The 24,896-nt window shown below is 44.7% G+C and overlaps 1 protein-coding gene across 4 annotated transcripts in view; it reads left to right on the top strand.

The window, feature by feature from the left end:
- Positions 1–24,896, top strand: part of TECPR2 (tectonin beta-propeller repeat containing 2) — a 55,186-nt gene that overhangs the window by 133 nt on the left and 30,157 nt on the right. For 3 of the 4 annotated variants that reach the window (XR_014562199.1, XR_014562200.1, XM_083730999.1), the window contains exons 2-13: positions 1,084–1,212; positions 3,369–3,616; positions 6,084–6,212; positions 7,381–7,512; positions 8,308–8,465; positions 10,111–10,423; positions 12,142–12,274; positions 16,200–16,682; positions 17,690–18,636; positions 19,732–19,915; positions 22,460–22,633; positions 23,778–23,958. Coding sequence is in view for 2 of the 4 variants with exons in the window: in XM_083730999.1 (XP_083587125.1) it covers positions 3,389–3,616; positions 6,084–6,212; positions 7,381–7,512; positions 8,308–8,465; positions 10,111–10,423; positions 12,142–12,274; positions 16,200–16,682; positions 17,690–18,636; positions 19,732–19,915; positions 22,460–22,633; positions 23,778–23,958 (3,062 nt within the window). In the remaining 2 variants the exon portion in view is untranslated. Of the gene's footprint in view, positions 1–62; positions 271–1,083; positions 1,213–3,368; positions 3,617–6,083; positions 6,213–7,380; positions 7,513–8,307; positions 8,466–10,110; positions 10,424–12,141; positions 12,275–16,199; positions 16,683–17,689; positions 18,637–19,731; positions 19,916–22,459; positions 22,634–23,777; positions 23,959–24,896 lie in introns of those variants that run through there. The other variant, XM_083730998.1, reaches the window with a different exon arrangement.

Genomic DNA, 24,896 nt, shown 5'->3' with positions numbered 1-24,896 from the left:
GCCTTCTGGCTGGGCGGCCCTCTCTTCTTCCCTTCCCTGGCTGCAGGAGGCGATAAGAAGGACGCTCACCGTCCGGAGAACCCCCTTTTTACGCATTCCTTCCCGGGTTTCCTTCGAGAGACCTGGCGCTGGAAACACGTGTCGAGGCTCCGTCCTGACGAGCTCTGGGCGGTTGGTTGGCTTCTCTGCCCGCCAAGGCGCGCACAGAGAATGAGGCTTGCCTTGAGCATCTCAAGAGGGGGCGCATGTTTGGGAACCGCCGAGTGCTGGGTTTGTTTACCTCCTTTAGTGTATTTCGGCCGCCTGTCTGCCCGCCTGTACTCTAGTTTCGTTCATGCTTCAGGTGGGGTGGTTGGGCTTCCCAACACTGATTATTACTCTGTCGATTAATGGGATCTCTTAATTCTGCCATCTTTTATCACTCATGGGTTAGAATTGTCATTCTGCATTGAGGAGGAAGGACAAAAATCCAACCAGAAGTTTTCCCTTCTCCCATTAGTCTTGTCTTTTCTTTCTTTCTTTCTTTCTTTCTTTCTTTCTTTCTTTCTTTCTGATTCGTGTTTTCCTCTTCATGCCCTTCTTAGCAAAACAAATAAATAATACAACTTCTACACGGCATTGAAATGGGGGTGGGTGAGAATCCTATCCCTTTAAGCAACTCCTCTCACTGCTGCACAGTTTGCAGAATTAATATTGCAGCACCAACCCTTAACAGCTCCTGGGTTCCTGAAATGAAAACATATTCCGAGAAGCTTTTCCATCCTAAATATCTGTAGCTAGGAAAGTGGCAAAGTTCCTGATACTTGAGATGTGCATTTACTAATTCTGCAAGCTACATATGTTGGCACAGCCACCTTGTAGCCCAGTGAACTTCAGTTATTTATGGTACTTCTTTCACGGTTCTGCCTGATGCTTGTTGAATTCTTCCTTGGACAAATCATTTATTTGTTACAAATGTATGGTTTTGAAAAGGTAGCTCCCCTGGGACCTGGTTTTATGTTTGTTTAAAAAGCAAAACAGTTGACGCTGTCCCTTCAAAGTGATTTAATGGTTTCATTATTTGAGCTACTGTTACTTCAACAGGAGGATAACACACACCGTTTTCGAAATTTATTGTCTGCAACAAAGATGTATCCTGCCTTAGGGTAGCGGACTGAATGTGATGAACTGGCTGCTTAAAGCCATAGGATTCTTCGATGGAAGACTAGCAGAGTGAGTGCACCATAACCCTTGGTTTTGACATGAAAGTTAATATTCTGTTTTGAAAAAAGTACCGGTATCCAAAATTTATTATAACCTTAGCTCACAAAATAGAAGTTCCCTAAAAACTCTTAAGCGCACTGTGTTAGCAGAGCTTAAGCAATCCAGAGGGCTGCCACATGAGAACTGGGTGTGGAAATTAGCAAGACATTCACTTTGACCTTTAATTGTGCCTAATTCCAATGCTGGCTCTTCCCTGTACGTACATAGGCAGGTAAATGACCGCTGGCCAACCCATGTTCAGTGATGAACTGCATTTGGGTTGTACATAATTTTCTACACTTAAGGCAACTTTATAATGTATGAGGAGGTCTTCAATGCATACTTAGATATCAGTAGTAGGAGTAAATCATATGACCCAATGCAAGAGGGATGCCAGGATTTAACTAGACTTCCCCCCCTTCTCCACTGTTAGCAAGGGACAATATTTATTTGGAACTTTTACTTGCATGTGTGGCTTTTACTTGCTATGGTCTTGAGTGCTTGCACAGACATTAATTCTGCATAATTTCCTGTGGTGGCAGAGATGGAAGCATTGGCATTGGCTTGAATGAACAGGATTGCTGATTTGGCTATGTTTGCAAGTTGTGGCAAGCCATAGTTAATGGTTTCCTGTCAGCAACACATGTGACTTCCACATCACTCCTCCCCAAGCATGATTGGGAGGAACAAACCATGATCCCTGACGTTGATAAGACACAGGACTATGATGTGGAAAACGCTTTGGAATTCAGACCGTGGGAAGTAAAAAAAATTAAGATTACAATTTGGAAGACAAATGGACTTTTTATTTTAGTTTTTTATTTTTATTTGATTTGATTTAATATCTTAGTTGGATGTTCTTATTGGAAAATTAATAAACGCTTAAAAAAACAACAACCATGATCCCTGACTTAGTGTTACATCCAAGCTGAGTACCATGGTTTGTTTTGCTCCAAATAAACCATGATGTGAAACCAAGGGTTGTTCTTGACTTCCCATTAGCTTCGCTTCCACAGGTGTGGGGATGGGGAAGAGATTTGACACTAACATTAAGATTCACTGTTACATCTTTGGATCAGCCTCTTAGAGAGTATTTTTGTTTTTAAACTCTGTGGGATTCATAAATGGGACCCGGGGCACAGAAGGAATTGTGAATTTTGCATTCTTTGGGAACATTCCCCAATTGTAGTGATGTTAAATCAGGGGTTGGCAAAGTTTTTGTGGCTTGGGCTGGTTCACTGTCCTGCAGATGCCGCAGTGGGCCGGAGTGCGCACGCACGCACACATGTGCAAACACTATTTCCGTGTGGAGGAGGTGTGTGCAGCTTCCCATTGGCTGCAGAAACTTCCTGCAGCCAATGGGAAGCCAGCCAGCGTTGCGGAAGGCGATCCCCGCTCTGCTCTGTGCCGGTTTAGCGTGGCGCATGGGAGCTGACTGAGTGGGCGGCGGGGGTCCATGAGCCTTACGTTGCTGACCCCTGTGTTAAATGAAAGACAAGGAATCTTGTGCATTAATTCACACTGCTATTGCTGTCCGAGAGCTTGGTTCTGGAGGAGAAGAGGGAAGCTGGGTAAAATGCATATCTCCCATCCCCAGCTTATTGACGCAAAGCTCCTTTGTAAACCACAGTTCAAAGTTGGCTTATTTCTGCAAACTATTGTTAAGGCTAACCACAGTTGGTCAGGCTTTGAATGGAACTCTGAACCGCAGTTAATGGAAGTGAATTATTTTTCTACAAAATATTGAGGGTGCCAGTTGGCATCCATCAGTTGGGAGACAGTGGAAGAGTGTTGGAACATTTGCAACTAATTGCTTTGTGTTCTCCTTTTCATAAGTTGAAAACCTTTGTCATGCATAAAAAAGAAATCACAAAGTGTTGTTCTGGGTTATGAGACACAAAATGTTATACAGTGTGAGCATTATGTTAAGCCAACTAGTTGCAGATCTGTGATGCAGTAAATATTATTATTATTATTATTATTAAACTTTTCATGAGGGAGAAAAACCACTTTTTCCCACCAGCATTGTACATACTCCCAGTTGTATAGATACTAAGGGTGGCTGCTGAAATAAATACTCCTTGTTTTCATGGGCTTCAGGAGTACATGCAGTTTATCTTTTCCAGCCTCTAGGTAGCACATACAGATGTTTGCCATGGCATCGGCGACTCCATCGTTTACCTTCAAGGAGTTCTGTCCCTTGTACTATCTTCTCAATGCCATTCCTACAAAGATCCAAAAGGGATTCCGTTCCATTGTGGTATACCTCACTGCACTTGACACTAATGAGGACTACATCGCTGTGGGCAGCAGTATTGGAATGTTGTATTTATACTGCAGGCGCTTGAACCAGATGAAAAAGTACAATTTTGAGGTATGAACCAACACCTTCATTTTTTAAAAGGTGTGATGAAGCTTATGTATTGGGTTTTGTCGATTTTAGCACATTGAAATGTGCAGAAATGTAAAGCTATAGAGATAGTTAACTTGAGGAAAAGCGGTTGCTCTGGCTGTTGCTAAAATTAGATTAAGAGTCAGCATCTATTTGTGGTCTGTAATTATTTTATCTCACACAGCATGATTTAGGAGTTTGTTCTCAATTCTATCTACTTGCTTCTCAGTGAGGCATTCTGTTGTTCATCATCTGTTTATTTTTATGCTGCTTTTCCACTAGAGATTGTTCCCATAGTCATTTGAAGGCATAAGAAAATGAGAGCTGTAATATATCGCAAAATATAAACATTAATTAGTACATCGAAGTTCAACAGCAGTTTCATACCATATAGATTGCAACAACATAGTATCAACCTATTTTATTTATTTATGTTACTTATTTAATTTCTATACCGCCCTATACCCAAAGGTCTCAGGAGGGTTCACATAAAATATCAAATACATAAAATCAAAACAACAACAACAACCCAATAGTAAAAGGTAAGGGTACCCCTGCCCGTACGGGCCAGTATTGCCAGACTCTAGGGTTGTGCGCTCATCTCACTCTATAGGCCAGGAGCCAGCGCTGTCCAAAGACACTTCCGGGTCACGTGGCCAGCGTGACGAAGCTGCTCTGGCGAGCCAGCACCAGCGTAGCACACGGAAACGGCGTTTACCTTCCCGCTTGAAAGCGGTACCTATTTATCTACTTGCACTTAGGGGTGCTTTCGAACTGCTAGGTGGGCAGGAGCTGGGACCGAATGACGGGAGCTCACCCCGCCACGGGGATTTGAACCGCCAACCTTGCGATCGGCAAGTCCTAGGCACTGAGGTTTTACCCACAGCGCCACCCGCGTCCCTACAACAACCCAATAACACCCCCCCCCCAAAAAAAAGAGCCAGCATTTTTAAAAGGGTATAGGATGTAGATTAAGTCAGGCAAAGGCCTGGTTAAAAAGAAATGTTTTTGCCTGGTGCCTAAAGGTGTATAGTGAAGGCGCCAGGCGAATGTCCCTGGGGAGAGCATTCCACAGACGGGGAGCCACTGCAGAGAAGGCCCCGTTCTCGTGTTGCCACCCTCCTGACCTCTTGAGGAAGAGGTACACAATTATAATTCATATTGATATTTCATTTATTTGGAAAGATTTATAGACCACGCTTCATCACAAAATTCTCTAAGCATTGCACATACTAAAATTACCAGTAAAACAGCTAAAATCCACAAAACTATTTTAAAAAACATAAAAATACATAAAATAATTATAAATAAAACACAAATTAAAATCAGTAACAATGTAAAAGCAACTTTAGAATGACTAAATTGTATGTTTGGGTAGGCTTGCTGAAACATAACAGTTTTCAGCAGGCATCTGAAACAAAATAGTGAGGGCTCTTGTTTAATTATCAGCAGACAGGAAGATTGACACCTTATATATGGTAAACAATAATTCATATAGCATATCAAAAAATTTATACAGCTGATAAAAAACTGGTAATAAAACAGCATATTGCAAAGTCAGCTATCAACATATCAAGACATTCAATAATATGTTCCAAACATTAATAGAAGAAGAAGAAGAGAAGAAGAGTTTGGATTTGATATCCCGCCTTTCACTCCCCTTCAGGAGTCTCAAAGCGGCTAACATTCTCCTTTCCCTTCCTCCCCCACAACAAACACTCTGTGAGGTGAGCGGGGCTGAGAGACTTCAGAGAAGTGTGACTAGCCCAAGGTCACCCAGCAGCTGCATGTGGAGGAGTGGGGAATCGAATAGTATTATAATACTATTATAATAGCCAGTACAATCATAATTATCAAAAGAATACCAAAAGCGACAGCAACAACACAGTACTGAAAAAACAAACAAATGCCTAAGCTACAAGTAAAGCCCTCAGAAACAGCAGCAATATGATATACTCTCAAGAGCATCCTAGAGCCCAGCAGGCAAGCCTGAGAGCAGGAAAACCTGGCGCAAAATGCACTTTAAAGCTCTCTGCCTTGCATGTAATTAATTTGCAGGATTTCAGACTGCTGGCTTTCAACCTTGTAAGGTTGAAATCATGCAAGTTAATTGCACGCAAGACAAGATTGTTTTGTACTGTGCACCCACAGTATAAAAATATGTACGTTAAAAACAGTTTCAGCAACAGAGCAAATTTTTATTCAGCATTAGCTAGAGATCAAACCGCAGCAACAGCCCCTTCCTAGTCCAAAGGTCCTTCTAAGCAAAGCGGTCTTCACTAGCCTTTGGAAAGCCCCCAGAAAGCTAGCCAGTTGAGCCTTCTTAGGGAATGAGATCCACAGGGAGGAAGGAAAGCTCTCTTTCAGGTATCCCACTTTTGTCTCGGCTGATACGAATAAACATGGCATCTTAATTTTACAGCTGTATTTTTTTTTCCTGCTCCACCAGGGGAAAAATGAGTCTATCACTGTCGTGAAAGTCTTGAGCTGCTTTGATGATCTTGTTGCTGTTGGGACAGCTTCGGGCAAGATTGCTATTTTTCAGCTTGTCTCGTCCTTGCCAGGGAGAAACAAACAAGTAAGAGCCGAACTTGGTTACAGCCTGTGCTGTTTCACATTAATTGTGTGATTCTGCTTCAGCTCAGTGGTAGAGCAGCTGCTTTTCAATCTCCACTGCCTTGCAGTACATCTTTGGGAGAAGAAAAGACTCGGGAGTAAATCCGGAGTGGGGACAGACCCAAAGACTCCTTGTACACTTCTTTCCTGCAGCCAAGCTGATGCCAAACGCCTTGCCCTGCTTTGCTTTTGACCACATCAGCGAGGTCTTGTCGTCTGGGCAGCCCAGGACCTACATACACACTGCCCAGGTTTGCAGTGACTGGGGAGGTCATTTCAGTGCTGCTAACCAGCAGTTTGGCTTCACCCCAGAGGTGCACTCCATTGTCTCTCAAGACAGACGGATGCCAATAATATGTTAAAGCAGGGGTCGGCAACCTAAGGCCTATGGGCTGGAGGTGGCCCACGAAGGCTGTTTAACCAGCCCACAAGCTGCCCCCGGACTGGGCTGCCGGCTCAGCGAGTCTCCACGCACTGCGCTAAACCGGCACAGCGTGGTGCGGGGACTCTCTTCTGCGGCTCCGGAAATTGCTTCTGCGCATGCCCAGATGCCGGAAATTGCGTCTGCACAGGCGAGATTATGGGCGCATGCACAGAAGTGATTTTCGGTGCCGCGGACATACGCAGATGCATTTTCCGGCGTTGCGCTGTGCTGGCCCGGCCCACGGAGGATCTCCGCGGGAGTGATCCAGCCCATGCCCAGTAAGCCTTGCCGACTCCTGTGTTACAGTGTCAGTTGGGGCTTTTGTGACATTGCAATTCGCTGACTGCACAGATCTCCCCCCCCCCCCAATTTTTTTTATTGGTTTTCACAAAATTATATATATATAAACAAACAAACATAGATTAAAATGTTTGTTTAATAGATTATTAAAAATTACACTTATTAACATTGTTAAGTGACTTCCTCGCTTCCCCTTGTTTTAATTTCATTGCATGTCCTTTTAACGGTTTTCCAAATGGCTGACTCCACAGATCTATTTGGAAACGTGCGTGAGCATTAAAATGAAGTAGCAGGACTAATAGAGAAGTGCCTTTGATAGCTACATCAAAGAATAAACCCACCCACTGTAGGCCTTCCGCTTTCTGCTTGGTTTCTCTCGTATTCTCACTGGTGTCTGTCTTTGCAGCTTCGGAGATTTAACGTGTCTGGTATCCACAAAAGTAGCATCACAGCCTTGGCGTGGAGTCCCAATGGAATGAAATTGTTCTCTGGAGATGACAAAGGGAAAATAGTGTATTCTGCTCTGGATCTGGATCAGGTAATTGGTTGTTTGCCCGGACCTTTGGTACCTGGGATACAAATAACAGTGGTACCTTGGTTCTCGAGCTAATCAGTTCCAGGAGTCCGATCGATTCCCGAAACCATTTGAAAACCAAGGCACGGCTTCCGATTGGCTGCAGGAGCTCCCTGCACTCAATCAGAAGCCGCGTTGGACGTTCGGCTTCTGAAAAACGTTTGCAAACCGGAACATTCACTTCTGGGTTTGTGGCATTTGGGAGCCGATTAATTCAGGAGCCAAGCCGTCCAAGGTACCACTGTATTCAAAGCGTATATAAAAACTTTTCCTATAGATTAAAATTGGAGATGTAGAGAAGGTGGAGCCTAGGGGGCTGTAAGTAAGGGAGCAGTTACGTAAAATTCTGCTGCTTGAGATGGCATTTATTGAGGGTTTATTCCCCTCCCGCCCTGACCACTATCTGTAGTTGTTATGTTTTCCCCAAAGCATTTATTTCCTTGAATCCCTGTGGTGGGTGGTATTGATCTGCAAGACCTGGCGTCACATCTTTGCTCAGTCATGGGATCACTTGGTGGTCTTGAACATTGCCTGCCTTTCAGCCTTGAGGTTTTTACCTGGAGAAATATCCTAAGCAGAAAGAAGCACTCCAAAATGCTGTGACATTAACTACGTGAAGTGAATTCTAGTGGGTCCCCTACAAATAGTCGAACGCTAGATAAACTAGCTTTAACATAAGCTTGCACAGACCACCCGGCAAGTTTAGACAACTTAACTTGAAATATGACGGCTCTGTATATTCACACTACGTCCTTCCAGGGTCGTTGCAACTCCAGTTTGGTACTGGAAGAGCCTTCTTCAGTCGTGCAGCTGGATTATAGCCAGAAAGTGTTGCTGGTCTCCACATTACAGCGAAGTCTGCTTTTTTACACTGAAGAAAAATCTGTCAAGCAAGTTGGAAGCCAACCCAGAAAAAAGTAGGTCTTCTAGATTTTTGCCCAGACATTTAGAGATAAGATTTAATTAGTGTATATAACTCTGTATAATTCTGCTAAAGTATTTCATGCACTGTTGCCCTCTTCTAAAGTTGTTAATAAAGGAGGCAAAATAGATAATTTGAAGTACTGTTCATGTTTTTATTCTTTTAATCATTCCAATGGGGAAGGACTCTGCTTAAGTGAAAATGTAAGACACTTCCAGCTATTGGTGGGCAAGAAATTAGTATTCTGACCCTATTTTGTTCCGTAATTATTTTCTCATGATTCCTGAGCTTAAGGGCTAACTCACATTTCCTTGTTCATTCACACAATCCTCTCCCGGTAGTATTCTTATTATTTCATCCCAAACTCCCCAAACAGGTAGGGAAACAAAGGTTTTTATGTGGCATAGCCCTAAGGTGAACATTCTTTTAGCGCAAGGATTTCCCCTTGCTCAGTGGAACGTTTGCCCTTCTCTCTTGCCCACAAACTACCACTAAATCTGTTAGGAGTGTTCCCCCAATCCTCCAGAGCAGACAGGAAACAGCGCAGGACACACACAACAGGGTAGGCAGAATAAAAATAAGCAAAGCTATTTATACCAAATTTGCTAATCCCTCTTTGTTTTCTTCATACCCTTGCATTTTGAGGATTTAAAATATTTCCCATCCAAGAAGAAGAAAGAGCAAGTATCTATCCAGGTTGTGAACAGCCTTAACTGTGAGCCACAGTACTTCCACGTGCACCTAATGCATAGCTGTCAACGTTTCCCTTTTTTAAAGGGAAATTCCCTTATTCCAAATAGTATTCCTCGCAAGAAAAGTGAAAAGTGGACATCAATGACCTAGTGTAATGGTCAGTGGATGCATTGCACTGTGCTCTGGGACAAATCTCTTGAACCCCAGAAACAGTGTTTAGGAAGACACCTAGCGTTGTAGCAAGAGGAAGAGGGGATTGGAAAAATCTCTGGAGCATGCATGGTAGACCATGCAGAGCCCTTTGGCTTCCAGCACATATTTTTCTTTCTCATGTATTGCATGTTGGTAACGCGGGTGGCGCTGTGGTCTAAACCACTGAGCCTCTTGAGCTTGCTGATCAGAAGGTCGGCAGTTCGAATCCCTACGACGGGGTGAGCTCCCGTTGCTCTGTCCCAGCTCCTGCCGGCCTAGCAGTTCGAAAGCATGCCAAGGCAAGTAAATAAATAGCTACCGCTGCAGTGGGAAGGTAAACCATGTTTCTATGCGCTCTGGCACTTGTCAGGGTCCTCCGTGCGCCAGTAGCAGTTTAGTCATGCTGGCCACATCAACCGGAAAGCTGTCTGTGGACAAACGCCGGCTCCCTCGGCCTGAAAGCGAGATGAGTGCCGCAACCCTAGAGTCGCCTTTGACTTCACTTAACCATCCAGGGGTCCTTTACCTATTATTATTATTATTATTATTATTATTATTATTATTATTATTCTAAATATGCTGCAATTATTTACTAGAGCCATGTTTTCACTTACGCAGTTTGCTGCAAAGTTTTATCAGTTTGCACTTGGAGACGAAAGAGTTTTAGCATTGTTCATCTTCCCAGTCCCACCACTCCCCACCTCTGAGTATAATAACCATGTGGTTTGTTCATTCTTCTGCTTTTACATTTTTAGTACTGGCAAACTTGGAGCATGTTTTGTACCTGGGCTGTGCAAGCAAAGCGACCTGACCCTGTTTGCTGCAAGGCCTGGGATCCGCCTTTGGAAATCAGATGTTCATGGGACTGTTCAGGCCACGTTTATTTTGAAAGATGTATTTCCTGTTGGAATGAAGCCTTTTGAATTATATCCCCGACTGGAGCCCTTAAGCAACAGCAGCTGCAATTTCCCAGACAGGCAACTTGGACTCATTTCCTGCTTCTTCCAGGAAGGATGGGTGCTGAGCTGGAATGAATATAGCATCTATTTAATAGATACAGTAAACCAGGTGAGTCAAACCAATAGAGCAGTAGCGTTTTAAGCTGGGCGTGAGTGGCCTTTAATCTGGAACAGTGAAATTACATTGAAATTAAGAGGTTTGTTAAAACTATCTGATCTGCACAAATAGGGCACAGGTTTAATGAATCCCTGGCATCTCCAGTTCAAAGGGTTTATTAGCAGGTGATGGGAAGGACTTTCTGCCTGACACCCTGGAAAACCACTGCCAGTCAGAGTAGACAATATTGAGTTTGATGGGCCAGTGGTCTGACTCTGTACAGATCAACTTCCTTTGTTCCTATCTTAACATGCTTTCTAGACATAGAATTGCTTATGATAAAGCAGTGACACTTCATATTAACTCACCTGCCATGGAGCCACTGCACATTGCAGAGGAATTCTGCTCTGAGATGCACTTTCAATTCAAACAGGGTGGCCTATTGGTTGCCTGAGATGAAATTTGGAAGCATCCCAATACTTTCCCCTCTTTTTCCTTAGTGTTCTGTGTACGAGGGCTCAGGTCTGGAGCTGACAAGCAGCCTTGAACATGAGCATTTTGAGTGGCGTGGCAGGATGCTATAGGCAGGGTGAAAATGTCTATTCCTTCCTAGAAAAATCCTCGTATAATGCAGGGAAGAATTGCTGCTTTTTAAACCCCCCACCCCATGTTATAAGCTGTTAAAGGGTTGAGCAGGCCAGTTCCTCACTCCCTTCCATTTCCAGTTCCTTTTCTTTCTCAGTTGACACTTCAATGTTCAGTAAATCCTGGACCTTCACAGGTCCTCCTCCTTCCATTTTGAGCTCTTAGTTTTGTTTGTTTAATTTGCAAACTTGCATATTTAGCAGTCCCATTTCTCTTCCAAGCTGATGACACGTTCAGCCACCCTAGCCTGCTATTAATGGGAATCATTTTGCACTTGGCTATAAAGCCCATCCAGGGACGCAGGTGGCGCTGTGGGTAAAACTTCAGCACCTAGGACTTGCCGATCGCATGGTCGGCGGTTCGAATCCCCGCAGCAGGGTGAGCTCCTGTTGTTCGGTCCCAGCTCCTGCCCACCTAGCAGTTCGAAAGCACCGTTAAGTGCAAGTAGATAAATAGGTACCTCTTTATAGCGGGAAGGTAAACGGCGTTTCCGTGTGCTGCTCTGGTGCCGGTTCGCCAGAGCAGCTTCGTCACGCTGGCCACGTGACCCGGAAGTGTCTGCGGACAGCGCTGGCTCCCGGCCTCTAGAGTGAGATGAGTGCAAGACTGCCAAGACTGGCCTGTACAGGCAGGGGTACCTTTACCTTCACCTATAAAGCCCATTGACAATGAATTCCAAATAGGTCATGCAAATTAGTTGAGTTTATACAAGTTACCCTTTCCCTTTATCTCAACCAAGTCCTTTAAGAGCTTCTGCCAATCTTTTGCTTCTTTGGGACTTGGAAGTGTCTATAATTGTGGTCTGAAGCTACATTTCTTAAGCCAGGAGTAAATTATCACAAACAGAGCTATGTTTATAAAACATTTATAGCCCATTTCTGTTCTTAGCCAAGCTTCACATGAGTCACCCTCTCCCCAAGCCTGCATTCGCGCTTTCTTTCTTTTAGGACTGCTGTTTTGCTCCTTGATTTGACTGTATAATATTGCTTGCCAAAAATAAAATCGGGCCTCTGAAGTGTTGCTTGCATCCTAAAATGCTTCCTGGCACATTCGTTGCTCATCTTTAACTTCTCTTGCTTTCACAGAGCCTGATTGGAAGTTTGGAAGGATCTGGCGATATTGTGTCTGTATCCTGCACAGAAACTGAGATTTTTCTCTTAAAGGGAGACAGAGATATCATTAGGATCTCAAGCAGGCCAGAAGGATTGGTCTCAATAGGTTTGCATACATTAGCATACAAAGCTTATAGTAATTTTAAAAAAAGATTTATGTGAATGCATAGATGATTGTTTTATTGGAAGGAGCTGTGTCTGGAGCTGTGCGTGCTTTGCTGCTACTGCCCTTTTTGCCCCTCAAAACGTTACTCCTGGAGATTGGTGGAGTTTCTAGAATGGCATGGAGTTATGTGTGGGGAGGTGAAGGGGGTGGCTACACCCCAGGGTTGGGATCAGTAGAAATCAGAGACCACCACTTGCAGAGTGGAAATGCCTTTTTGATAATGGGCTCCCTTGGGTGAAGGCTAGCAATAGGGAGCAGATTTAAGACTCTTACCGGGTCACTCAGCCTACAGATTCTACTTCCTCTTGTTCTTGTCATTAGAATGGGCTGGATAAATCATTAGGGCTATTGGTTTTATTTTGGGCTGTCCTGTTTAGTAGCAGATTACCTATTGGAAGGCTATGACCAAGGTGTTTGGGGACAAATGTTGGGACTGTCTCGCTGGTAAAATGTCACTGTAGGACAAGATGCTAATTAACCCAAAGCAACATGCCAGGATACATTTGGGAGCCACGAACACAGGACACCTCTTGCACGCCTCTCTCAGCAGCCAGATGTCTCTGACAAATGTGCAAAGCTCCCATTGAAGCAAAACAAACAAACCAGCCTTGCCCTAATATGAATGTGGCTTTGTTTACTGCATGCAAGTCTGTACCAATGCATCACAATAAATTCTGGCTTGCTTAGAATGATTTTTAGGACACAATAAGACACAGCTTTTAAAGAAATGATTTGAATTTTCCTGATATTTTTTGTTGAATTGCAGCCTTTTGATGAGATGAGTTTCAGTGGTATCACTTTACTTCAACAGTTTGTTTGTTGTTATTGCCAAATTTATCTTGGAAAACACATGCATAAAAGCATATTTTTATTTTGCTGTTTTGCAAACCCCTTGATTGGACCAAATCTGGTCAACCATTCTATTTCCAGTCAGATGCGTCTGTGAAACATACAAGCAACACATGAAGACATTAGCCTTCTGCTGTCCGTCACCTAGCAATCTGCTATATATTTTGGAAAGTCGTTCGTTCTCTTTGCATTCAGACAACTCTAAAGATATCATAACCAGATTTTGCATGATGTTTCCTGAGACCAAGGAGCAGATTGCCTTCTGCTTGGATACATTTTGAGTCAAGTTGCTAGGCTGAAGCTTTGAAAACTGCACTGATCTCAACTACTAATTTCAAAACAGCACTGATTTTTTGTTGTTCTTACTTAGAATACCATAGCTGCTAGTCTGAGAGATAGATTGGCTGCATTTTCACGTAACACTAAACTATAGTACAGTGTTCACAAGCTAGAACTACCCCAAAGTTTACCCTCGGACACGCATGCTCCCCTTATTCCTATTGCAAGGCTAGGAGGGAGTGTTCAGTTCTAATTTCAAATAATCCTGACTTAATGTTACTTACAAACCAGGGATCATGATTTAAAACAAACTCTGGTTAGCTGAACCGCAGCTTCATAAACTGCGGTTTGAAGTTGGTTGGTTTGGAAACTGTGCTAAATTGTTTGGAATTTGCTTTAAACCATAAACTCTGGGTTACATCTACACCACACATTTAAAGTGCCTGGCTTCCCCCAAAGAATCCTGGGAATTGTAGATCCACGAGAGGCAAACTACAGTTCCCAGGATTCACAGAATTGTAGAGTTGGAAGGGGACCATGAGGATCATCTAGTCCAACTCCCTGCAATATAGGATTTTTTTTGCCCAGCGTGGGGCTTGAACCCACAACCTAGAGATTAAGAGTCTTCATGCTCTACCAACTGAGCATAGGCAGATACAGGGTCTTTCCTTCAGGCTACAGCCAACCAGACATAGCTGTCAACTGTCCCTTATTTGGCGGGAAAGTCCCTTATCCCAGCGCTGTGTCCCGCTGCTGTCCCTTATTGATGATGTCCCTTAAATTTCCCGGGTTTCAAAGGAAGCAGCTCCTCTCCCTCCCTCCCTGCCGGCCAGGGAAGAGGGAGGCTCCAACTGTGTTGCTTGGCTGCATTGCTCACCCAATAAGGAGTCTAAGAACGACTGGGGGGTGGAGCTTGCATGCCTTGTGCCGATCAAATCGGCCGCATTGCCTGGGGACTTGCCTTTGCTCAGCGCTTCCCAGCGGAGAGGTGATGGTGGTTTTCCTTGCTGCATCCCCTTTGCCGGGTTGCTGTGCTGTGGGAACCACCACTTGAGGCTTTGTTTGGCTGCTGGCGGGCTTTCTGCCTTTGACTCGGAGGGGCTCAGAAGTTGAACATACCTGTGCTTGGAAAATCCCTTATTTTGGCTGCTGATCCCTTATTTTCGAGGCTGCTGGTCCCTTATTTTCAAATCTGTAAGTTGACAGCTATGCAGCCAGGACACGATTGTTAAGCCATGACTGTGCGTTAAAAGGTATGGTGTGAATGTGACCTGCTTCATAAATTCCTCAAAGCTGGGATTCTTTGAAACTGAAAGAAACGCAACAAACGTCCTTTTCCTGACCGGGGGGGGGGGCGGGAACATTCTCACTTGTGTGCACAAATTTACATTTTAGCATTGCATGCAATCCAACCCTCTTTTCATCTATCATTGCTAACAGCCAGAGCGCAACAAATTCATGGGGGGCCTGGTCTAATTCTTTTTTTTTAAAGCTGTCTGAGCTAGCAGCCACCGCTTCATCTTGCAGCAGCCAGTCCTCTGGATTAATCATGTGTTCTTCTGTCTTGCGTGAGAAAGAAGACTGAAGACAGTTCACAAATTTCATTGAGCAGCTCCCAAATTCTAGCATTACAAGGAAGGGAGAAAAATTCCTTTCCCATTAAGCCATGGTTATATTAAGGGAAATATAGCCATGGCTTAGGGATGCAGGTGGCACTGTGGTCTAAACCACTGAGCCTAGGACTTGCTGATCAGAAGGTCGGCGGTTCGAATCCCCACAATGGGATGAGCTCCCGTTGCTCAGTCCCTGCTCCTGCCAACCTAGCAGTTCGAAAGCATGTCAAAGTGCAAGTAGATAAGTAGGTACCACTCCGGCGGGAAGGTAAACGGTGTTTCCGTGTGCTGCTCTGGTTCGCCAGAAGTGGCTTGGTCATGCTGGCCACATGACCCGGAAGCTGTACGCCGGCTCCCTCGGCCAATAAAGCGAGATGAGTGTCGCAACCCCAGAGTTGGTCATGACTGGACCGAATGGTCAGGGGTCCCTTTACCTTTACCTAACCATGGCTTAATGGGAAAGGAATTCTTCTCCTTCTGCCCCTAAATATCTAGTTATCTCCCGCTTGGACTACTGCAATGGGCTCTACGTGGGGCTACCTTTGAAGGTGACTTGGAAACTGCAATTAATCCAGAATGCGGCAGCTAGACTGGTGACTGGGAGCGGCCGCCGAGACCATATAACACTGGTCCTGAAAGATCTTCATTGGCTCCCAGTATGTTTCTGAGCACAATTCAAAGTGTTGGTGCTGACCTTTAAAGCCCTAAATGGCCTTGGTCCTGTATACCTGAAGGAGCAGCTCCACCCACATCGTCCAGCCCGGACACTGAGGTCCAGCTCCAAGGACCTTCTGGCGGTTTTCTCACTGCGAGAAGTGAGGTTACAGGGAACCAGGCAGAGGGCCTTTTCGGTAGTGGCACCTGCCCTGTGGAACGCCCTCCCAGCAGATGTCAAGGCAATAAACAACTATTTTGCTTTTAACAGACAACTGAAGGCGGCCCTGTTTAGGGACGTTTTTAATGTCTGATGCTGTATTGTTTTTAATATTTGGTTGGAAGCCACTCAGAGTGGCTGGGGAAACCCAGCCAGATAGGTGGGGTATAAATAATACATTATTATTATTATTATTATTATTATTATTATTATTATTATTATTATATCATTCTTTGTACTCCAATTTCAGATAGGAATGGAAAATCGATGAGCCCGCTATCCGATACGAGCCCCAAGTTGCAGAGCCCGTACTCTGTTGCTGCGGCGTCTGTGTCGTCCGAACCTTCTCCAGAAGCAAGCCAAACGCGGAACAGCTTCCCTTCATCCCAGACACCTGGTGACAGGAATGGCTCTGTCACCAGAGCAGACCTGGAAGTGGCCCTGCTCACAGAGAGGATCCGTTCCCAGAGCTTCAACGGGTTCGGGGACTTGAGCACCGACCCGAGAAGGCGGGGCTACTCAGTGGCCAGTGAGCCCAGGAGCAGGAGCACCTCGGTCAGCTCTGTGGGCAGCTGCTGCAGTTTTGTGACCAGTGGAGAACAGGCCTCAGTCCAAGTCCAGAAAGAAGGTCTGCTTTCTTCGCAGCGGTTCAGTGTGATCAGTTCTGAAGACTTCAACCAAGAACTGGTCGTCAAGCCAATCAAAGTGAAGAAGAAGAAAAAGAAAAGACCTGGTAAATTTTATTTTTATTTTTATATTTGCTTAGTGGTGGGTTTCTCACCCACCCTTTACCGTAAAGTCCAGTACTCTGAGCAGACAGATTTGTATACCGCCCTTCATAGATCTCAAGGCAGTTCACAACATAAAAATGCAATATAAAAAAACACAAAATGCATAATCAAAACAAGAACAAAAAAAACCACAAACCAATAACCCTACTCCCCATCATGGTTTCACTGCTGTTCGAAGATGATAAGCAGTTTAGAGCAGGGATGTGCAACTGGTTGACCGTGATCGACAGGTCGATCCCTGTTTTATCGCGGTCGATCGCGGGCTCTTCTTCCTCTGCGGCGGGAAAAGGAGCATCCGCCCCCGCCCCCTTGCTCTGTCCTTTATTCACGCACGATTCCAAGAATGGAAGACGGAGTTACCGATGGTGGGACTACTACTACTATTACTATTGTGATGTTTGTCGCGCGTGCCCCCCCCCCCAGCAGCAGAACTATGGTTTCCCCCCCAAAATGGGTAGATCACTACCATTAATTTTTTTCCGGGAGTAGATCGCAACTCTTGGGAGTTGGACGTCCCTGCATTCAGAGTTTTGTAATACTTAAAATAACCCTGCAGTATAAATCAGTGTTACTTCTCCCTATTGGAGAGTGGGGACAGAGGCTGAGAGAGAGGATTTCCTCTTTGACAGCAGTGGGGTAGAGATGACATTCAAACCAGAAACTTCCGGAATCACAGATCAGTCCCTTGGCTACTACAACACAACAGTTAAGATTGCGTTGATGTTCTGCTTTGGTGGCAAGTTCTGCACTGCCGAAGTAGGCAGTTTGGCCTGTCAATATATTCCTTGTTGGTCAAATTCAGGAGCTTCAAATAGATGGTTTCTTGTTTTTCATTGGCCCTAGAATAGCATTCTCTTAATTAACAAGCTTCTTTTCTCCCTTTCCTCCTCTCTGCCCCTCGGCTTACCTATTTCCCTCTCCCACCTTTCCCGACTATGTGTGAGCTTAGAAAATTCGAGATACCTCAGCTCTCTGGAAAGCACACCGTCCTGTGAACAACGAGACTTTGCTGACAGCCCTCAGTCTGTAAACACGGACTCTTTCTCTATTGAATCTAGCCTCATGGGCAGTTCTGAAGACCAGGAAAGTGTATTCTGTATTGAATCCCAAAATGTGCCGCAGGAGGAAAATGGCTCTGAAACATTCAGCGTCCTTCAGTCGCCGGAGTCGGTAGCTGCTCTGACGCCAGAGGACGAGGATGCGCCAGAAGTCCTGAAATGTTCCAACGGCGAGAGCGAAGTGGGCACATCTCCTGCTAGGAGCTCCTTGGCTTCCGGTTCCCCCTTGCTTCTCGCAGAAGATAAAGCGCTTAGCGATGGCGCTGAATGTAATTGGAGCCCTATATCTGAACAAAACGAAATTGTCTCAAAACCGCCATACCAGAATGAAGAGAGTTGTTCTGTCCTGCATAAAACAGAAGGCACTTTAGCTAAGTTAGGTGTTTTAGATTCTCTGGAAGAGACAAACCCTGAGAAAGGGATGTCTGGAGATGTGAAAGCCAGCTTTAGTGCTGAGGACTCATCTGGTCAGGAGGCGGAAATTGAGGCCCACACGGAACAGAAGCAGCAGCTACCTCTAATGGACCCAGTCCCCGCCAGTCCCCTTCCTGCCCTTTTTAAAGAGGAGAGCGGTCTTCAAGAGAGTGCATTGACCGTGCAGGATTTCAGGGAGCCACTGACGGCTAACCCCAACGCTAGCACTGCCAGTGAATGGATAACCAACACCTCTGATGCTGCAGCTGAGAGATCTGCATCGAGCGATGAAGAGGATATCTACAGGCACGGTTTGCCTTACTCATCCTCTGAGACTAGTGTGACAGAAATGGGGGGCTGCCTCCCGCCCCAGGAAAAAGTCAGAACCAGCTTAGATGAAGGAGCGCTTTTAAAGTCGGATCAGGTATGCGCTTAAATACAAACTTGCATCACACCCTAGAGCAGGCATAGGTAAACTCTGGCCCTCCAGATGTTTGAGACTACAGTTCCCATCATCACTGACCACTGGTCCTGTTAGCTAGGGATGATGGGAATTGTAGTCCCAAACATCTGGAGGGCCGGAGTTTGCCTATGCCTGCCCTAGAGGCTCCCCGGCATGAGCGGAAGGTCCTTGCAGCCCTACCAGCCATTTCCCCATTGATTTCTCTCACGTCTGCTGCAGCCCTCCAAACCACAGTGTTCCCTGCAACCCCCACAAGTGGATTCAGGCAGGAGGGGAAAGAGGGGAGAAGCAGGAAAGCCGTATTGCACTCCACATGTGTTTCCTCTCAATCCATTCCCTATTTTATTACATCTTTAAAATGAAGCACAGTGTTTAGGATATTGGGGCCAGTCTCTTACGAGCCAGTGCCCACAAGCTGACTTTCCAGAATACTGGCTTTCCAGAAGCTGCATTTAAACAAAACCAAACAGGTTTCAACAACTAGGAACTGCACACATGCTTTTGTTTGGTTTACGGAAGTAGGAAGAGAGCCATGGGACACTGGAGGCGATTGGTATGAAGGAGAAGACGTCTGCAGTGTAGCAAAGAGTGATTACCTCCTTGTTTCTGGCCACTTAAATTTATTACACCAAGCCAATTTATTCTTGAAACTTCAGCACAGAGCATCCATACCCTATCAGACTTTACCTGCCTCTGGTCAGCATGAGAAATGTACTTTTGGATTCACATCTAGGAGCCATCATTCCAGTGTCTAGGAATTAATGGTGTTTCCCTGGTTGTGAAACACTAGAAATCCCACCATAACTATCAAAACAGTTACCAGACTGGGTGGTTAAGCTGAGAAAACACACATTGGATATAACTAAATAAATTTCTGGAGACTGCATTGTTTAATGTTTGGCTTGCAGAAATCAAATGATCCTCCTTTTTTAATGGAGCATTTCAAGAAGATACAATGAATGCATTCACCCCTCCCTTTTCGTAATGTCAAAATTTGTCCCGATTTCTCGCACCGATAAAGATACCTCACCTGCATTCTAACTCTCCAGTCTTTAGTTTGCAGAAAGCTGGATGGGCTACGCAGGTCCTGGCTATGGAATACTGAGCCTAGTTGTCTCTGAAAAATACATCTGGTGCCTGGACTATAAAGGCGGCCTGTTCTGCAGTGCTTTACCTAGTGCTGGTCTACGCTGGCAGAAGTTTGAAGATAACGTCCAGCAGGTGGCAGTCTCTCCTTCAGGTTGGTTAGCCTACCATTCTTTTCATCATCATCATCATCACCATTATCATTTTTCCTTCTGTACTTGGTTTGGGGGGGGGGTGGCTTCTGCAACTCTGCTGCAAAAGCCTTGTTGCAGCTGCCCTCTGTTTGATTAAACTTTGTTTGCCTTTTCTTATATACAGAGATCATTCTTCCCACAGACAAGGTCCATGCGCGTCCCTTGAAATGATTATGAGCAATTTACAAATCTCGGTAGCAGAACCAGTGCACTTCTGGTGCATACTTCTAGAGTCCAGAGTTAAGTTTGGAGCTGGGGTTAATAGTCTGTTGCGTTAATACAGAAAACAATAGGCTGAGGGCATCTGGTTGCATATTGCAGAAAAGCAGTCAAGCTTTCCTGAACTGTTCCACCATAGACTGCAAATGGGCTGGTTTGGTTACATGTTTCAGTGATAAGAAACTTGTTGGGTTGAAATATAACCTTCCCAAAAAACACTTTATTTAAGGTAGATAAGGACAAGATGAAATTATACAATTGAATATAAATATAGATGGGAAACGGCTATGTATTGTGAGTACTTATCTACTTTAAAAAAATTTCACCTATGATCTTTTTCTTTTACTTCTTTATTTTTTCTTGGTTCTTTTGTTCTTTTTTCTGATATCTTATCTTTTTTCTCTCTCCTTTATTGTGAATAGCATTTTATAGAGGTATAAATAACTGTAAATATGAAAAGAGACAAAATATTCTCTAGTTTTTTCTCCCTTGGTTAGATGTATTTTCTTTTTCTTTTGTATTTTCTTTTGTTGTTGTAATGGGTTGTGAGGGGTTACTTGTGCGTAACCTTACTTCAGTTCAGTTAGTTTGCTTGCCCCAACCATGCTTAGGGTCGGAGCTCGCCCTCCGTGACCTGTTAGTCCCTTGCAGAATCCGAGAGTGGGCGTCTCTTGAACCTCTTCCAACATAAAAGCTGTTTGACCCCCGAGTCTCCTCCTATGTTCTCTGCGCGGAACGCGTCTGCGCAAGTAAGGGGAAGGCAGGGGCGTCCCAGCGCTCTCTCCACTATCGTCGGGGGAAGGGTCTTGGAGCCCTGTCACCAATTCCTCCATCTCCCTCTCTTCTCTATGGGTGTTACGCTGAAATCCTTCCCCCCTGCTCGTCCCCTCTCCGGCATCGCTGGGTAGCCCTGCTTCCGTTTCTTGCTCAGATGGCAGTTCCCTGACAGTTGTGAATATGTATGTTTTCTAGTTTGTACTTAATAAAAAAAAGGGGGGGAAAGAAATATAACCTTCCCCTGTCAGGCTAGTACTCTTGCATGGAGGGATGATTTTTAACAGGTGGAGAAGAACATTCGGACAAGCCCCCTCCATGCCCACCCAGCCTGAAGTGTAGTCTCAAAAAAGCGTTTTATCAGTTCTCCTGATTGCATGTTCTGACTCTCCTACCTGCCCCTTAAGCTGTGCCTGATTTTCTGTGACAATTCTGTTCAACCTCTTTGGAATTTTAGCAGCATGCAGTATAATACTACAGGGGGCAATGCTGGCGTATTTTATTTTTTTACCAGGCAGCTCTCAGTTCAAATAAAGACCTAGTGCACCTCAATTGTAAAATAATAAGATAATGGTGAAAGTACTAAAAGCAGTGTGCCTTCTAATGGGTTTAAGATCTTTGGGGGACATTTCCAGCAAAACATTTTGCATCCACAAGGTGGATAATGAAATTATTCCAGTAACACAAGACACAGAGTTATACAGGCACACCTTCAATAGCTGGTCCTGTGAACTACAGCAGTGAAAGCCTTTGGGCCCTGCTTAAAGGAAAACCTTGCAAGCAACTTCTGTGGCTGTGCTGTCCATAAAAATGCTCTTTGCCGGTATGTCATTGCAGTGAGCTCATGTTGCTCTGTCCCAGCTCCTGCCAACCTAGCAGTTCGAAAGCACACCAGTGCAAGTAGCTAAATAGGTACCGCTATGGCGGGAAGGTAAACAGCGTTTCCGTGCGCTCTGGTTTCCATCACGGTGTTCTGTTGCTCCAGAAGCGGTTTAGTGATGCTGGCCACATGACCCGGAAAGCTGTCTGTGGACAAACACCGGTTCCCTCGGCCTGAAAGTGAGATGAGCACCACAACCTCATATTCGCTTTTGATTGGACTTAACCATCCAGGGGTCCTATATATATACAGTGGTACCTCGGTTTACGAACTTAATCCGTTCCAGAAGTCTGTTCTTAAACCAAAGCCATTCTGAAACCTAGGTGCGCTTTCCCTAATGAGGCCTTCTGCCGGTGCCCTTCCACCGTTCGGCTTCCGTTTGTAGACCTAGGTAAATTTTGCTAACCAGGACACTACTTCTGGTTTTGCAGAGTTTGTATACTGAATAGATCATAAACAGGGCTGTTCTTAAACCAAAGTACCACTGTATATACATATTCCATGAAAGTAGGTCTTTCAAGCTTCAAAATGACTGTAACGAACGAATAAAATTGGAGCGCCTAAGAAGGTCCAGAGGTGTTCCCTTGCACTAAACATGATTCATCTGACTAATGTGAGGCTCCTTCCCCAGGGACTCTTCTCTGGAAGGTTGAGCACAAAACCAATAAAGCCTTTGCCTGTGGAAAAGTGACTATTAAAGGAAAACGTCACTGGTACGAAGCTTTGCCTGAGACAGCGTTTGTATCTTTGAGTGATGACACGGCCTGGATTATCCGAACAAACGGCGACCTATACCTGCAGACAGGTACCTCAGTTAACTTGCTTTTTTGCTTCTCTAGGGTGGTGGTGTTTCCCCCTCTGCCCCCCCAAAAGTAATAATAATAATATAATAATAATAATTTATTATTTATACCCCGCCCATCTGGCTGGGCCTCCCCAGCCACTCTGGGCGGCTTCCATAAAAAACAAAAATGCAGTAAAATATCACACGTTAAAAACTTCCCTGAACAGGGCTGCCTTAAGATGTCTTCTGAATGTCAGGTAGTTGTTTATCGCTTTGACATCTGCTGGAAGGGCGTTCCACAGGGCGGGCACCACTGCCGAGAAGGCCCTCTGCCTGGTTCCTTGTAGCTTTGCTTCTCGCAATGAGGGAACCGCCAGAAGGCCCTCGGTGCATTTTGGGAGAACCCTCCGGTTCTTTGGAAACTTCTCAAGGTTGTGACGAAGTAAAGCAGACATTTTCCCTGCCATTTCCCATCCTCCTTCAACCCCTCCCCTTGCCTAGGCACATCATGACTCAAGTTATTGAAAACAGTATTATTGGAGGACGCAGATAAATGTAGATTGTTTTTAAAAAAACATTTTTTTAATTGGTAAATGTCACACAAGCAAATAAGTAAGGGAGAAACAAACACATCAGTAGTATTTATTTATTTATTTATTTATTTAAAAACCACATTACCTGCTGGCATTAACAATAAGAATATTCAGTCAGTCCTGATTTAAATGTATACATTCATATAGGAAGTCCAAATGTCTAAAGATGTATCTAAAAGAAAGGGATGATTGTGAGTCATGCTTTCATATGTAAAAAGTGTGAGATCTTCAGGTCACTGGGCGATAGACGTTTTACAGCAGAAGTCTCTTAGGCACTGTAGAGGCTCGCAGAACCCACTTTCGTTGCCCACAGGAATATGATTTAAGAGTGTGCGAACATCCACAGATATCAAGGCTTTTTTCAGAATGAAATTGATAAGAGCAGTAATTTCTGACCAGGAAGAAAACACCACAGGCCGTTCCCGGAAAGGAATATGCTAAGGGCGCATACTGTGAGCTTAAAGCATGGCCATAATAACCACAGGAAGATAATTTATGAACCCTGAAGGTGAGCACCGTAAGCATAAAAGTGAGTTAATGCAATTTATTTCTACTCTGTATTTTACTTGAAGGCCTGAGTGTGGATCGTCCCTGTGCCAGAGCAGTAAAAGTGGACTGTCCCTATCCGCTCTCGCAGGTCACAGCCAGAAATAATGTTGTCTGGGCATTAACTGAGCATCGTGCGCTTCTGTACCGCGAGGGGGTCAGCAGCTTCTGCCCTGAAGGGGAGCAGTGGAAATGTGATGTCATCAGGTAAGCAGTGTTTAATCAGCAGGTATGTTCTGTAATAGATGTTCCCTGATCTTGCAACACCGTAGTTTGGATTTACACATCTTTCGAAGGGAGTATTGCATCATACGAGAAGGCCAGTTTCCTAATCGGGGCAGTAGGTTTCATTGACCTCGCGTTACATCGCGCTCTGTTCTGAAACTGTACAAGAGGGTGAAAAGCAGCCTGTTTATGGAAGCAGCACGAGGAAGTTGTATCAGCTGGCATTTAATATTGCACAATTTGATAACAGCTGTGCATTTATGTGGTCATGTTCCAACGAGTACTAAAAGCTTCTTTGATTTACCTTCTTAGACGCAGGACTGTGCGTTTTGAGGTGTTGGGTGGTGTATGCACTGTGGAAGCTCAGCCAAGTGATTAAGCTCACCACAGAAAACAGCCATTTAACAGATTGTCTTTACAAGGCCAACTCCAGCATACAGTTCAGTTGCTTGCAAAGTCCTGCAACTGATAGAGTTCTCCGAGTTCTGAAGTCTGGAAATTTTCCAGGCCCTTCCTCAGTACGATCTCCTCTGAATGCCTTCCCTCAGATCCACGGTTCCAACAGATAGCCTTGACAGTTCCTGCGATCTCTTACCATGACCCACACAATATGCTGCAACCTGAGCCATATATATATATAGAGAGAGAGAGAGTGTTGTGTGCAAGGCTAAAACAATAGCATTCTACTGAACCGTTTTAACTTCAATTCCCAGAACTATAAATACCGTATTTTTCGCTCTATAGGATGCTTCAGAGGCTTCGCGTTGCTATCGCTGAAGCCAAGGAGCCTGCATTCTCTCCATAGGACGCACACACATTTCCCCTTAATGTTTGGAGGGGGAAAAGTGCATCCTATAGAGCGAAAAATATGGTAAGTAAATCAGAAAAATTGGCAGGGCATGGTACGGGTTGTATATTTG

Source organism: Podarcis gaigeae (assembly GCF_964106915.1).
Source record: "Podarcis gaigeae genome assembly, chromosome: 1".
NCBI classification, from domain to species: Eukaryota; Metazoa; Chordata; class Lepidosauria; order Squamata; family Lacertidae; genus Podarcis; species Podarcis gaigeae.
The sequence above is the reverse complement of the archived record's forward strand: the minus strand, read 5'-3'. Positions and strand labels throughout refer to the sequence as shown.